Genomic DNA, 15,178 nt, shown 5'->3' on the forward strand with positions numbered 1-15,178 from the left:
GCTACAATTTCCCTGAGTTAAATTCCTAGTACAAACAAAAACGAAAACAAAACAACAAAAAAACTGTCCTAGAGGCTGGAGATGGAGCTATTTCCTTCCTGGAAGTACACTGCAAAAAAGACAAAAAATGCCGGGTGTGGTGGTGGGTGTGCTGGCGCACACTTGCATTCCTAGTATTTGTGAGGCGAGACAGGAGGACGCAGTATGCAGACAGCCTCAGCTACTTGGTGAGACTTTGTTTCATCTCCTGTCTTAGCCTCCCAAGAACTAGGATTACAGGCCTTTGCTACCACACCTGGCCTGAACTTATTTTTTAACTCTAGGGCAACATCCTCTCAGGAATAACCCTATGGCTTTTCTAGGGGTACCTTTGGTTCTTTTAAAAAAAATAATAAAACTGGCAACAATAAAATGTAATCGGGGTTAAACTGTTGCACACAAGCTGCTCTACTCGAGGGTGCCGGATGGTGCTTGCTATCTTGGTGTAAATATTACTAGCGTCCCCTTTTACTCCCAAGTTGTTGGAGTTCAAACAGTAAATTATAGCCATTCCAAGAATAAGCTGTAAGAAGAATTTGGTTGTAAGGAAGAGCAAGCCATTTTGAGGCTTCGAACAATATACTAGGGAGGCTAGCCTAACAGGTTTGACACTCTCAGACAGAACCTGTTTCAGGGGAGACATTACAGACTGCAGTTTAGTGACCATCGCTTTCCAGGGGTGAGCAGGCATACCCTACAGAGGTATGTAGCCACTTCCCAAGGGTGGGCCAAAGGATGTCGGGCTTTCTGACCCCAGACCAGATCCATGACTTTTTCCTTTTTTTTTTTTTTTTTTTTTTTTTTTGTGGTACTGGGGTGGAATCCAAGGGCTTTCTACCTCCGAGCCACACTCCCAGACCTATTATTTTATATTTTATTTGGAAACAGGGTCTCACTAAGTTGCTGAGAGGCTCACTAAGTAGCTGAGGCTGGCTTTTAACCTGCGCAATCCGCCTGTCTTGTCCTCCCAAGCGCGGGGATTACAAGCGTGCACCACCATGCCTGGCTGAAGATACATGACATTTTAATCTTAAATTTCTATGTAGATGGAGAAACAGATTTCTAGTTTAATTTTTCCTTAGTACTAGGGATTGAACCCAGGGACATTCTACCTCTGAGCTACATCCCAGCCCTGTTTTAGTTATTTATTTTTAACTTTGAACCAGGGTCTGAGTTACTGCATGCTGTCCTTGAACCTTCAATCCTGCTGTCTCAGCTTCCCAAGTACTGGGATTACAAGCATGCACCATAGCACCCAGCTTCTGGTTTATTTAAAAGAAACCAACAAGCCAAGTGTGGTGGTGCAGGCTTGTAATCCTAGCATTTGGGAGGCTAAGACAGGAGGACCCCAGTTTGCGGACAGCCTCAGTTACTCAGTGAGGCCTTCTTCAACTTAATGAGAACTTGTTTCAAAATAAAAAAGAGGGCTGGGTGTGTAGCTCAGAGGTAGAATGCCCCTGTACTGCAAAAAAAAAAAAAAAAAAAGAAATCAACAAGCCTACATTAAACAATAAGCTACAAAAGGCTTGCCTTTTTTTCTGAGTAGAAAAGGTGAAAAACACAGGTTATCTTTCTTCCTTTTTTTTTTTTTTTTTTTTGGTGGCACTGGGGTTCCTGGAAACCCTTCTACCTCTAGGCTACACTCCCAGACCTATTTTATACTTTTTTATATTTGGAAACAGGGTCTCTTAAGCCAGCATGGCTGGCTTTGAACCAGTACAATTTTCCTGTCTCCGCCTCCCAAGCGCAGGGATTACAAGCATGCGCCACCACGCCTGGCTTCTGTCTTTTTAAAAAATGATTTAGGCTGGGCATGGTGGCACATGCTGGTAATCCCTGTATTTGAGATGCTGAGATATAAGGATCACAGGTTCCAGCCAGCCTTAGGAACTTAGTGTGAGGCCATTCACAACTTAGGCTCTGTTTCAAAATAAAAGAAAATAGGGCTCAGTGTGTAGCTCGGAGGTAGAATGCCCAAGTTCCATCTCAAGTACCACAAAAAAATAAAAAATAAAACATTAATCTCTGGACTTGTCCACTTGCCTTTTCTCAAAAAGAAGGCTGACCAACAGATCTCAGCAAGTGTTTCAACACACTCAGTCCTACTTAGAAAAAGAATAGGAGAGCAGGGTGTGGGGCACACTTGTAATCCCAGTACTCCAGAGGCTAAGACAGGAGGATCATAGGTTCATATCCAGCCTCATCTACTTAGTGAGGCCCTCCGCAACTTAGTGAGACTCTGTTTCCAAATAAAAATTAAAAATGGAGCTGGGGATGGAGCTCAGAGGTAGATGGTGCCTAGGTTCAATGCCCTGTATTGCAAAAAAAATTAAAAAAAAAAAAAAAGGAGGGTAACGTAAGTCCAGGAGAGGTGGCGCTTAAAAAGCTGGCCCTGGGCCGGGCATGGTGGCGCATACTTGTAATTCTAGAATTCATTTGGGAGGCGCAGACCCAAGGATCATGGTGTATGGACAGCCGCAGCTACTTAGTGAGGCCCTTCACAACTCAGTGAAATCCTGTTTCAAAAATAAAATACTGCCAGGCGTGGTGGCACACGCTTGTAATCCCCGTGCTTAGGAGGCGGAGACAGGAGGATCGCGCAGGTTTGAAGCTAGCCACGCTGATTTAAGAGACCCTGTTTCCAAATAAAAATATAAAAAAATGGGTCTGGGAGTGTAGCCCGGAGGTAAAAGGGCTTCCAGGAATCCCAGTACCACCAAAAATAAAATACTAAATCCCCTTGGGTTCCATCCTCAGTACCATGAAAGGAAAAAAAAAAAAAAAGCTGGCTCTGAGAGAACCTTTGCTTTTATAAGGACCTTAAAGCAATAACAACCAGATGGTGACCATACATTAAAGAGAGGACATATTGCTTAGAATGATGGTTCTGCAAAACACCTCAAATTTTATTTATGGTACAAAAGTAGCAAGCGTCACATTAATACAGAAAAACATAGTTTACAGCTCATTCTTTAAAACCAGAATAGTCAAGTAAAGTCAGTACAGATTCTTGTTTTTACTATAAAAGTGAAATCAAAAGTATACATTGGGAACTGAACTGTTGTTTTAATCTTCTTTGTACAGATGTGATATACAAGCTTTCTGGTTGGTAATACTCTATCAGACACTGCACTAAACCAAAGCTGACAGGTGACAAGGAGAGCAGTCCACGACCTCCTGCTCATGCTGAGCTAGACCAGTGGAACGCCATCTTGGCAGGCGAGATCCCAACAGAAAGAAACTGCAGAATCCCCACCTGCCCTGACAGAAACCCCACCGAGCTGGCGTACGCAGAAAGCGTTTAAAGCTGACATGCACACACACACCGACCATGCTACAACAGCAAGCTAGCTCTAGCCTACTTCCAGCACACAGCAGACATTCACTGGTGTCCAGTGAGACAGGCACACCCATATGGAAAGCATTTTGCCTTCTTAGCACTGACGACTAAAAAGCACACAGCATATAATACTTTGATCTTTAAGTGGGTAATCATGGACATTCCAAGATTATATCCACTATGTTAGCCTGAGTATTCATCTATAAAAAATATATTTTTAAAAAATAATGCTTAAAAGAGACTTCTAGAAACAATGGGGCTACATTAGGACAAACGAGAGTATTACAAGCACTGCAAATGTACGACTGGGAGTTACTTGCACACGAAGCTGTTACGTAGACATCTCTCTGTTGATCATACAGCCAACACAAGCTGTGATCAAGGAGATTCCGGAGGCTTAGGACAGGCAGTTGGCTCGAGCAACTCCCTAGATAAATATCCCAAATAAAAACCCCACTGAGGGCGAAGGACTGACACCCATGTAAGGAGCTGTAAGTACACAGGGCTCATGCAAAGGCTGCGGGGGACGGGTTCATGATGGGTGTGCACACCACACTAGCTGGGGAAGGGCCCGCGGGTGGGAGGGCTGACTCAGAAGCACCCAGAGGGTGTTGCTTGGAACACGGAGTGAATGAATACAAAGTGGCGTTTCAGGAGGAATGTGTTCAGAGGGTCAGCCCTGTTGTCTTTGACCCAGCAATACTTAAATGAATGAAGGGCTGCAAAACAGATTCTTTCCAAGACCTCTCTTCTGTGGTCACCAGCTAGATCCTTGGAGCCTGCTGGCCGGTGACATCCAGAATGAGCCCCTTCACTGCCTGGAGCTGGGTGGGACCTAGTGCCGCAGGTTGTTCTGGGAAGCTGGCATAGAAGAGGATTTGCACAATGAAGTCACCACCAAGCCACTGCTCAAGTCCAGTCCCCGGCCTTCCTTTTCCTACGTGAGAAAAGAAACAGCTTTAAGAGGCAAAGAACACCTAAAGGCCTTTATGGCCCTTATGTGCATCAGCAGGGGAAGGAGGAACTCAGGGTGGGAGAGGGAGCAGCAGGAGTACACAGCAGGGGAAGGCAGGTTGCTTTGCATTTTTGCTCAACGATGGGCCTGGGCACAAACAACACACCCTGCTTTACTGGAAAATACTCATTTTTCTCATAAAGGGCATGCATTATAAGAAAGGCAAAAAAGAACTAGACCAGTTCTTTGTTTTTTGTCCCGACTATTTACAGACCCTAATGTGGTACTGGGGCCTGCTTTACCCAAACATAGAGTCCTGGCCAGTGGGACAGCAGCTCCTTTGCTGATGCCGTGCTAGCTGCAAGACTGGCACTGGCCAGTTCTACAGGGCAGTGACGGAAGAAGCAGGTGAGGTGGCTGTGTTCAAACAGTTCTACTTGGAACTTCCTAAGTGGCTCAGTGTGGCAAGTTGTAACTTACTGCTCTATAGTCCAGAAACATTTCTTTAAAAGCCAGAAAATCCGTAAACGTGAGCAGCATGTCGAATATGTCACCGGCCACTTCATCTTTATGGTGCCTGCGAAGGAAAGCGTGGTGGCGTCAGGAATGGAGACAGACTGTCTCTTCAATATTCCATGCAAAGATGTGAGGTCACTAAGTGCTTGAACTGAACAAAAAAGAGTGTTGTTTTTTCCCCAGTCAAGTGAAAGAGGGAAGATGAGAAACATTAAAACACAGTCACACTCAACTCACTGTAATGTAGTTGTGAACGCCGCCATATTAAACCCAGGGATCCGCTCCAACAGCTGTTCTTCAATGTACTTTTCCACCAGAGAAATCTACAACAGCGGAAAGGACCTTGGTCAGGACACGCTTGAAGGAAATACAACTTCTTTTCAGAAAGCCTGTCCCCTACTTCCTGGGATCCTGTTCTTTGCACAAGCTCAATACTCACTGCCGGGGATGCTAAAAGGGAGCAAATAGCAGCTAAGTCCTGGGCATGCCCAGTGCAGAGGGGCATCCACAGGCAATTAGGCTGTAACAGGAGGCTGCGCTAACCCAGGTGGACATTGCCAGCAGCAAGCTCCCACTCCCCAGCACACAGCTGAGGAAGGAAACAGGTGGCGCTCAGGCAGATGCCATCTGTGCAGACAGAACCACGAGCAGCACACACTTGGAGGCAGCCTAGGTCTTCTGAGCTAGTTTTCTGGAATATGCCAGCTTCTATGTTGAGTAAATAAAGTCCTAGAAGCTCAAACCTATTCTTAGACAGATGAGATAATCCCAAGAGGGAGGCTGCAGGAGGCCTCGGAACAGAGTAAAGGCCCAGGGGCGAGGAGCTGAGATTTCTGGTTCTAGTCTTGGTTTTTCTATCACCTAGCGAGAGTGACTGTGGCTGTTTTCACATTTATTTATTTATTTATTTATTTATTTATTTATTTATTTATTTATAGTTCTGAGGGACTGAACCCAGGGCCTTTGTGTGTGTGTGTGTGTGGTACTGGGGTTTCTGGAAACCCTTCTACTTCCGGGCTACACTCCCAGACCTATTTTTATATTTTTATTTGGAAACAGGGTCTCTTAAGCCAGTGTGGCTGGCTTCGAACCAGCGTGATCCTCCTGTCTCCACCTCCTAAGCCGTGGGGATTACAAGTGTGCACCACCACACCCGGCATAACCCAGGGCCTTTTTGCTCCTGCTTCTAGGAAAGCACTCTACTGCTGAGCTATATAACCTCAGCCTTTTTTCATCTTTACTTAATAGTCATATGTACCTGACTAGAATATGCGGAACAGTATGTGAAAGCACAAAAGTTCATCTAAAGCAAACAGAGGTAAGTATGATGAACTCATGTACATTTGAAGGCAAAATTATGGTAAAGTCAAATTTCTTTTTTTCCTTTTTGTGGTACTGGAGGTTGAACCCAGGAACATTCTATCTCTGAGCTATACCCCAGCCCTTTTTATTTTTTATTTTGAAATAAGGCCTCAATAAATTGTTGAGGCTGGCCTTGAACCTGCTATGCTCCTGTCTCAGCCCCCCAAGTACTGAGATCACAAGCCTGGGCCACCATACCTAGCTCAAATTTCTTATTTATTTATTTATTTATTTATTTATTTATTTATTTATACTGGGGATACAACCCAGCGGCATCCTACCTCCCGAGTTACACCCCCAGCCCTACTTTTTATTCTTTATTTTTAAAACAGGGTCTCACTGAGTTGCAAAGGGCCCCACTAAGTAGCTGAGGTTGTCTGTGGACCGTGATCCTCCTGTTTCAGCCTCCCAAATTCAGGCACTGCAAGTGTGCGCTACCACACCCGTTTTCAAATTTCTTTTAAATAAGTCTCAATCTCATTAAGTGTTACCTAAAAGCCTTTTAGAAAACAGTACCAAGAGCTAGAGAGAAGAAAATGAACTAAACTACATTCGAATCAGAATTCAAGGGAGTGTACTGCTGGTATATTTGAAAAGACAACAAATCTCAACATTTATATACTAATTCAATTTTTTTTTTCTTTTACAGTACTAGGAGTTGAACTCAGGGACATTCTACCACTGGACTATACCCCCAGTCCTATTTTTATTTTTTATTTTGAAACAGGGTCTCACTAAGTTGCAGAGTGCCTCACTAAGTAGCTGAGGCTGTCTGCAAACTTGTGATTCTTCTGTCTCCCAAGTACTGGGATTACAAGCTTGTGCCACCACACCCAGCCTGAATTCAAAATTTAAAGAAACCCTAATTTCCTGGTAAGAGAAACAGAGACCTACTTACATATTCATTAAAAATGGGTGTGTAGGTAAGTTTATTCTCTTCCGTGTCTTCAAACTCCTGGTAGTACTTATCCATGAAATTTCTCTGTAATAACTGGAACTCATCATCTAAATCACAACAGGGAGAATTTATTCTTTCTCATGGAGACTAAAAAGCCCTTCTGGGTGGGGAGTATAGGGTGTGTGTGTGTGTGTGTGTGTGTGTGTGTGTGTGTGTGTGTGTGTAACTGGGGATTGAACCTAGAGGCATTCTATCTCTGCTGAGCTATACCTCCTGTCCTTTTTTGAAACAGTCTCAAGTAGGGCTTAATGGTGCACATTGCTTGTAATCCCAGCATGCAGGAGGCTGAAACCAGAGGATCACAATCACGGACAGCCTCAGCTACTCAGTGAGGCCCTCTGCAACTTAGTGAGACCCTGTTTCAAAATAAACAATAAAAAACAATTAAAAATGGTGGCCCCCTGGGTTCTATCCCCAGACCCACAAAAAACAAAACAAAACAACAACAAAAAAACCAGTCTCACTAAGTTGTGGAGGGCCTCACTAAGTTGTTGAGCCTGGCTGAGAACCTGAGATCCTTCTATTTCAGCCTCGTAAGTACTTGGACTACAAACCTGCACCCCCACACTGGGCAGCCATTCTGATTTATAAGGAGGCAATAGTACTTGTTTTTTGTTGTTGCAATGAGGATGGATCCCAGGGGGATTCTACCTCCAAGCTACACCTCCAGCACTATTTTTTATTCTTTATTTTGAAACAGGATCTCACTAAATTGTGGAGGGCTTTGCAAGTTGCTAAGGCTGGCCAAAAACCTGCGATCCTCCTGTCTCAGCCTCCCAAGTACTGGGATTGCAAGCGTGTGCCACCACACCCAGCAATAGTACTGCTTTCTCAACAGCCAATCTTTAGGAGAGGAAAAGCTCATGTTTAGGGTTTAAATGGATCACTGACTTGAAAGTGTCTCTTTTTTAAAAAAATTGTAGTAAAAGTTACATAAAATTGACCATTTTAACCTTTTTATTTATTTGTTAGTACTAGGCATTGAAACCAGGGGCATTTTACCTCTGAGCAAACCCCCCAGCTCTTTTTTAATTTTGAAACAGTCTCATTTAAATCATGGAGGCTGGCCTTGAACTTGTGATATTCCTGTCTCAGCCTCCCAAGTACTGGGATTACAGGTGTGCACCACCAGGAAGCGCTCATTTACCCATTTTTTTTTTTTTTTAACAGTCTGGTGGCTTTAGTGTCTCCACACTGCTATGCAACAGTTACCCTCTTCTTCCAGGTCATTTTAAACACATCCACACAGAATGGCCTGGCAACTCCTTCACATCCCTAGTCTGTAAAGGAACAGATTAGTGCTTTCTTTTATTTACTTATTTACTTTTTTTTTCTGGTACCGAGGACTGAACTAAAGAGTACTCTATCACTGAATGCCCCTAGTTTCAATCCTCAGTCAAAAAAAAAAAAAAAAAGGAAAATCATGGTCTAAGAACTAAAGAGAACATAGGTTAGGTTAGGTTGTGGCGTGGAAGCTTACCCATAATAATGTCCTCTAAATATCCAACCACAGTATCAAATTCTGTATCAGAAGCAGAGGAGCTGAAAAATATGCCAGGATTAAGTGTTAATTATTTTTTTGTACTGGGGATGGAACCTAGGGGTCTTCTACCTCCAGGTTACACCCCCCGGACCTATTTTAATTTTAATTGGAAACAAGGTCTTGCTAAATTACTGAGAACTTCACTAAGTTTCTGAGGTTAGCTCAAATCTGTGATCCTCCTATCCCAGCCTCTCAAGTACTGGGATTATAAATGTGCATTGCCATGCCTGGCTTCAAATCATCATCATCATCATTTCTGTGAGGTACTGGGGAATGAGAGCAGAGGTATTCTACCCCCAAGCTACGCCCCAGCCCTATTTATTTTTATTTTAAAACAAGGTCTCGCTAGCTTGGCAAGAGGATCACTACTTGCTGAGGCTGTCCTGCGAGTCTCCTGTCCCAGCTTCCCAAATCACTGGGATTATAGGAGTGCGCCGTGATGCCCAACCCAAATAATTATTTTTAAAAAAATGTCTTACTGACATTTTCCAACACGCTGAAGAGAATAAAGGAACTTCTCATCACTCAGCTCCAACAATTAAGAAAGACTGTTATCTAAGGTGTCAATTCCAAACGCACTCGAGGCATCTGTGACCTGCAAATTGAACGGCTTCACTTTCACAAAACCTAATATGACAATGAATTATGAAAGGGACCAAGGCCAGAGCGGGTCCCGGGCATCTCCAGACTTCTCTGCATTAATCTCCTGCAGGATCCACTCACCGCATCTCGGCTATGACGCCACACCTATCTGCTTGTCAGTGTAAACCTGGGGCAGGCAAAATACTGGCCCAAAGGGTAATCTGACCAGGAGTCACTGCGTGGCGGGGTGCTGGTGGTGCTGCTGCTGATGGTGGTGGTGGAGGGTCCCGTGACCTGTGGATAGCTCAGACCCGCCAGGTTTTGATGACGGCTAAGGGTCAGGCCAGAGGATTGTGATGGAGGCCATCATGAAGCCAGTGCCACCGCGCCGCACTGCCGTCCCGCGGGGCGCGACCCGGTGGTCCAGCGCACGCAGGATGGAGACCGGACACTGGAGCAGAGCCTCGGCGGTCCTCCACCCCGACCCCGACCCCCGAGGACACCCCCGTAACAGAGCCGCGGCCTCCGGGCCTCTCGGGCCCTCGCGGCGTCACTCACAAGGGCAGCGCGAAGCTCTCTTCCTCTAGGGCGTCCATCGCCGCCGCGCCGCGTCCACCCGCGCCGGCGAGCGGCGGCCCGACCTCCTACCCCGCCCGCGGCCCGGGCCCGGCCTGCGTTCTCCCCCGCGGAGTCCGCGCCCGCATCCAGGGCACAGCGGCCGGCCGCGAGGAGGCCTCGCCGCCCAGGCCGCGGCGCGCCCAGCGCCCACGCGCGAGGCCCGGCCTCCCGCCCGCCCGCCGCCCCGCGCCCGCGGGACTCCAGGCCCAGCCAGGAGGCTCTGCGCGCGCCGCCGCCGCCGCCACGGGTAGCGACGTCGGTTACGGAGCGGCGCGCCGGGCCCCGCCCCTGTCACCATGGTCACCGCCAACGCGGCTCCGCGCAGCCAATCACAGGCGCGTGCTTCCTGACGCCAGGGGCGGGGCAACATAGAGAGGAAGTCTGGGAAAGTTGCAGAGGGATGCTGGTCCTGGATAAACACGTAGCGGCTTGTGGAGTTGTTCAGAGGCGGTGTAATGACTAATTTCACGTTGTCCCCACTTTACGGAGTCAGCAATCGTAGCCAAGAGTTCCTCACTTGCAACCTGAGGATAATTTGCGCCTGGCACGGTGTTTTTGAGGACTAAGTAGTTGAAAGCATCTTGAACCCAGGGGTGCTCTAACACAGCTACATCCCCAGCCCTTTTTTTTTTTTCGGGTCTGGGGATGGAACTCAGGGGCATTCGACCTCTGAGCTATACCCCCTTCCCTATTTTTTATTATTTTGAAACCAGGTCTCACCGAGTCAGCCTCCCAAAGCCTATGCCACCTCTGGGCTCCCATCCTTTTTAAAATTTTTACTTTGAGATGGGGCCTAGCTAAATTGCCGAGGCTGTCATTGAACTTGGGATCTCCCTGCTTCGGCCTTTCCGGGTGACTGGGAGTATAGACACAAAGCGTGTTTTAATAGCACAGTAACTAGCCAAATTGCTTGAAGGCCAATCCTATCTCTTGAACCAAATGCAGAAGGCAGATTTGCAAGAGGGTTACTCCACTCTTCTGGAAACAAGGACTCACAGCAGCAGGAAGTGAATGTCTTTTGGTTTACATCGTCATTGTCACGTCATAGGTTGTTGGGAATAAATATATTATTGGTTTATTATGCATGACAAAGTTGGCAGACCACTTTGAGCAAACACAATAAAAAACAAGGTAACTTTGCTTCAGGAAAAGTCCCTCTCCATAACTACCAAACTTTGAAAAGGGATTTCCTGGAGCTGATTAATCTTGACTGGACCACAAAGCATTATATCTTTTTAGTTGCATGGTACCTTTTGAGCAAATGTATAGGTCTAGAGGGGATATGAAGGTCAGATGATCAACCTGGATGAATTAAGACTTCTTTGAATGGACATAAATAGGTATCTGAGGAATTGGGAATTAAAGTTGGTTACAAAGATAGTTGTATCTGGTGAGATTTGTTCTCAGAGTACTCAGACAGGCATCCAAAAAGATTTGCTGAATTACTGGACTGAGTTCTCCATCAAGCACTCTGCTCACAGCAAACTCAGCAAAAACCCTCAGGACCTGCTTTCTCTATACTACACTTCTGTCTGGACCAAATGAACTTGCCCATCCTTCCTAAATCATGGAATCAGAAAAGAGAAGGAAGGAATCTTGATTTTGGCTCTTCTGGTTTTCTATTGCTGTTACAAACCACCAGAAAATCCAGTGGCTTGAAACAATTATTCTGCTCACTAGTCTGCAATTTGGGCAGGGACAAACTAGTCTCTGTTCCAATTGATGTAAGATGAGGCAGCTGCAGTGGAGCTAGAGAAATCTCTTCCAAGGAGCTCACTCCTGTGGCTGTCAAATTAGTGTTGGCATTTGGCTGGGAGCTCAGTTGTGGATGTGGCCAGACAGCTGGGGAGGGGAAGCTCAGTTCCTTGCCATGTGGGTGTTCCTGAGGATGCTTGGGTTTTCTCACACCATGGCAGCTGGGTCCAAGGGCAAGTACTTAAAAGAGTGGAGCTGGGTGTGGTGGCACACGCTTGTAATCCCAGTACTTGGGAAGCTGAGAGAGGAGGATAGCAGGTTCGAGGCCAGCCTCAGCTACTTAGGCCCTCCACAACTTAGACCCTGTTTCAAAATAAAGAATAAGATAGGGCTGGAGGTGTAGCTTGGAGGTAGAATGCTTCTAGGTACTAGAAGCATTCTAGTACTAGAAAAAAAAGTACTAGAATCTCCAGTACTAGAAAAAAAAAAGAATAGCAAAAGAATAGTGGACAATTTTGGAAAAAGCTAATCTTAGACAGTTTGTTTTCATGGATACACATTTAAGAATTTAAGATGGTTGAAATTCATGTAAAAGTTATTTACTGCTGGTAAAATTGTTTCCATTTCTATGACTGAATCATTGCTTCCTGGCACTGCAACGGGCACATGATTTTCTGCTTTATGTCATTCAAAAAAGGTGGCAACTCACTAAAATTGCTCTTGGCTGGAACCCTGGATTTCCCACAATGAATCACTAGAGGTGCCATAACAATATTTTTTTTGTTGTTTTTCTCCCTACAAACAGTATAACAGCAGTAGTCTATAGCTTTTTTAATTTGTAATTTCTTTTTAATGTAATTATAGAAACCTAGCTTTTAGCTTGTTTTTATTTTGCGGTCCTGGGGATTGAACCCAGGGGTGTTTGACCTCCAAGCTTTTCGCCCAGCCCTATTTTCTTCTTTATTTTGAAACGGTCTAAGTTGCAGAGGGCCTAAGTTGCTGAGGCTGGCTGTGAACTTGCAATCCTCCTGTCTCAGGCTTCCAAGCACTCGGATTACAAAGGAACATCACCATGCCTGGCTTCATTTTTCTTTAAGTGCCAACTTTTAGCGCAGAATCTAGATCTACCATTACACTCTGTTCCACACAGCTTACCAGAATTTTCTCTATGTGGAGTAAATATCTTTACCTTTGAAGATTACAACTTTGCTTCCATGCTGAATGGTTAATCAACTTAATATTGAAGTCCTTTTTTATGATCTAAAAGTTAAGAATCAGAAAAGCAGACCATTTTAGGAACAACATTTAAGGATAGATTTCTAGGAAGCTGACAGATTTCTGCACTGACTATAGACAGATTGTAAATTACATTTATTTTTCTCTTTCTTCACTGAGTTTAATACCTCTTGCCTCTCAGCCAGATGGACTCCTTAAAAGTCTCCTCACTGGTCTTATTATTCCAGTTTTTTGCTTCTCTACCCAACCTTTCCATTCCACTTTCCAAATAGAGGACAGAACCATCGTGTGTGTGTGTGTGTGTGTGTGTGTGTGTGTGTGTGTGTGTGTGTGTGTGTGTGTAGGGGGCAGGGGATTGAACTCAGTCTATCACTCCCATCTGCTAACTCCAATTTACACACCAAACCCTGTTTTGTGTTTTTATTAAAACGAGAGCCATGCTAAGTTTTGAGGCTGGTCTTGAACCTGTGATCCTCCTGTCTTAGCCTCCCAGGTACTGGAATTATAGGTGCGAGCTACCAGGCTCAGCTACAGAACCATTTTTTTAAATTATCATGGCACTTCTATGCTTAAACTCCTTTGCTCCCTACTGCATTTAGGATAAAATTTAAAATATTTCCCAAAGCTTTCACAAGTAGTCCCCTGAGCTTTCCAACCCTGGAGCATACTGTTCTTGGCCCTTGCCTTGTGTCTTCCTAGTGACAGGGTCTTCCATCAGATCCCAAAGGCCCTTGAGCTCCTTTCCTCCTTGTTGGGCCTTGGTCTACAATGCCGTGCTCACTGGTTACCCAGTCCTAGAAGCTTGTCCTCACTTCCCCTGCCTGGCTATGCCCAATTCTTCAAGTCTTCCTCAATTTCCTAACTTCCTAATGTTAATTCCTCAGTTTCTTCTGACACATCCCCTTCTCTTGCCAAACATCTAAATTAGTTCTCTCCAGAACCACATTCTTTTCCTATTCTTAGGACTTTATTCTTTTCCTTCGGGGTACTAGCAGTTTATTATGGTAGAAACATATATATTGTCTTTTCCTTGCGACCACTCCATGCACAGGCATTTTTGCATACCACACAGGAACAGTGACTGACACATATTAGGTGCTCATTGAAGATCTCCTAATGATTGTGATTAAACTTTCTTCATTCTAATTCTTGATTCTTTTGTACTCTGAAAAGTAGCCCTTAAAATCTGAGAGTACAATGTCTTGGAACTTTAGCAGTAGGCACAATGAAAGTTGTGAAATCTTAGTCAAAAAGGCAGCAGATGTTTTATTCTTCAATGCAAATTCTGTATTCACCACAAGCTAAAGAGGAGAACATAGATCTATATATATGTATATATATATATTATATATATATATATTTGGATTTATGGAAGACTAGAGACATGGAAAAAATCCAGCACCCCAACGAGTACAGCCAGGAGGGAAATCACCTTTGTAATAGGACAGGTTTAATGAACTACAAACAAAGGGTGGGAAAAGAAGAAAAAAATGTGTATCGAGTTTAAGACACTGTAAAACTCAGAAGACATATTTACTATTCAAGTATAAACTCAGTAAGGACTTGGCATAAATTGAAAGGCAGCTGCTGAGGTACACCATTATAAAATAAGTTCTATGAATTTACAATTCTACCTTCCAATTTTCTGGGAGAAAAAACTGAACTCTTGAAGGTCTTCACCAGAGACCCTGAGAGGGATAAACACTTTTGATGAAGACATAGTCAACAATCCATGATTGAATTTACTATTCAAAGAACATGTATTTATTTAAAACAATAGGAATATGTGTTCTCAGACTGTCCTCCAGAGGTTTTGAGACTATTGGTTCAAGAGTTTCAAAGTATATACTTCCAAAAACAATACTGATTAAAAATTTTTTTAAACAAAAAAAACCCAAAAAACCTGATTTGATGGTACATTAAAAATAGCCTAAATACCAAATTTTTTTTCCAGTCTAACTCAGCAACTTAAGAATTCCTCCTGCATTGGTAAAACATTTTTTTCCTCACAAAATGTGGGTACTGAAGTTGGATAGAAACACCATGAATGTGAAAATACCACCAATTTTCTGCAGTTAAAAAAAACTAGAATGTTCTTTGGAATCACTGAAATATAAAAAAATTTGGGTTGTTTTTTTCTCTACAGTCTGTGCACCTTCTTTCAGGTTCTCCGTGTTGCTTGTAGTAACGACCTGTGTGATCTAATTTTATAGATTCAAGTCTTGTAGTGCAACATCCACGCTTACCACACCGGTGTCTCTGATCAGTGAGAAGTTATGCTTATCCCCAAGTGCTGTCATTCTCCATAATGACTTCTCCCCCAAAGAACACTTT

General features: G+C 44.2%; 1 protein-coding gene across 1 annotated transcript; it reads right to left on the bottom strand.

Annotated features, from left to right (window-relative positions):
• Nucleotides 1-4,193: 4,193 nt before the first annotated feature.
• Nucleotides 4,194-9,894, bottom strand: ARL2BP (ARF like GTPase 2 binding protein). The gene is made up of 6 exons (XM_080704246.1): nt 9,854-9,894; nt 8,651-8,712; nt 7,111-7,217; nt 5,088-5,173; nt 4,815-4,911; nt 4,194-4,316 (listed from the first exon to the last, which is right to left on the bottom strand). The coding sequence occupies exons 1-6, from the start codon at nt 9,889-9,891 to the stop codon at nt 4,215-4,217; spliced, it is 492 nt and encodes a 163-aa protein (XP_080560372.1). The 5' UTR covers nt 9,892-9,894; the 3' UTR covers nt 4,194-4,214.
• Nucleotides 9,895-15,178: the final 5,284 nt, after the last annotated feature.

Source organism: Muscardinus avellanarius (assembly GCF_963383645.1).
Source record: "Muscardinus avellanarius genome assembly, chromosome: 10".
In the NCBI taxonomy this organism is placed as follows: Eukaryota; Metazoa; Chordata; class Mammalia; order Rodentia; family Gliridae; genus Muscardinus; species Muscardinus avellanarius.

Excerpts from the sequence above, each read along its gene's own strand:
- ARL2BP (XM_080704246.1), bottom strand. The coding sequence starts at position 9,891 with ATGGACGCCCTAGAGGAAGAGAGCTTCGCGCTGCCCTT. Across the intron at positions 7,218-8,650 it reads TTTAGAGGACATTATTATGG|ATGATGAGTTCCAGTTATTA; the intron begins GTAAGCTTCCAC and ends GTTGTGATTTAG. Across the intron at positions 4,317-4,814 it reads TGTTTCTGGACTATAGAGCA|GAAAAGGAAGGCCGGGGACT; the intron begins GTAAGTTACAAC and ends TTTCTCACGTAG.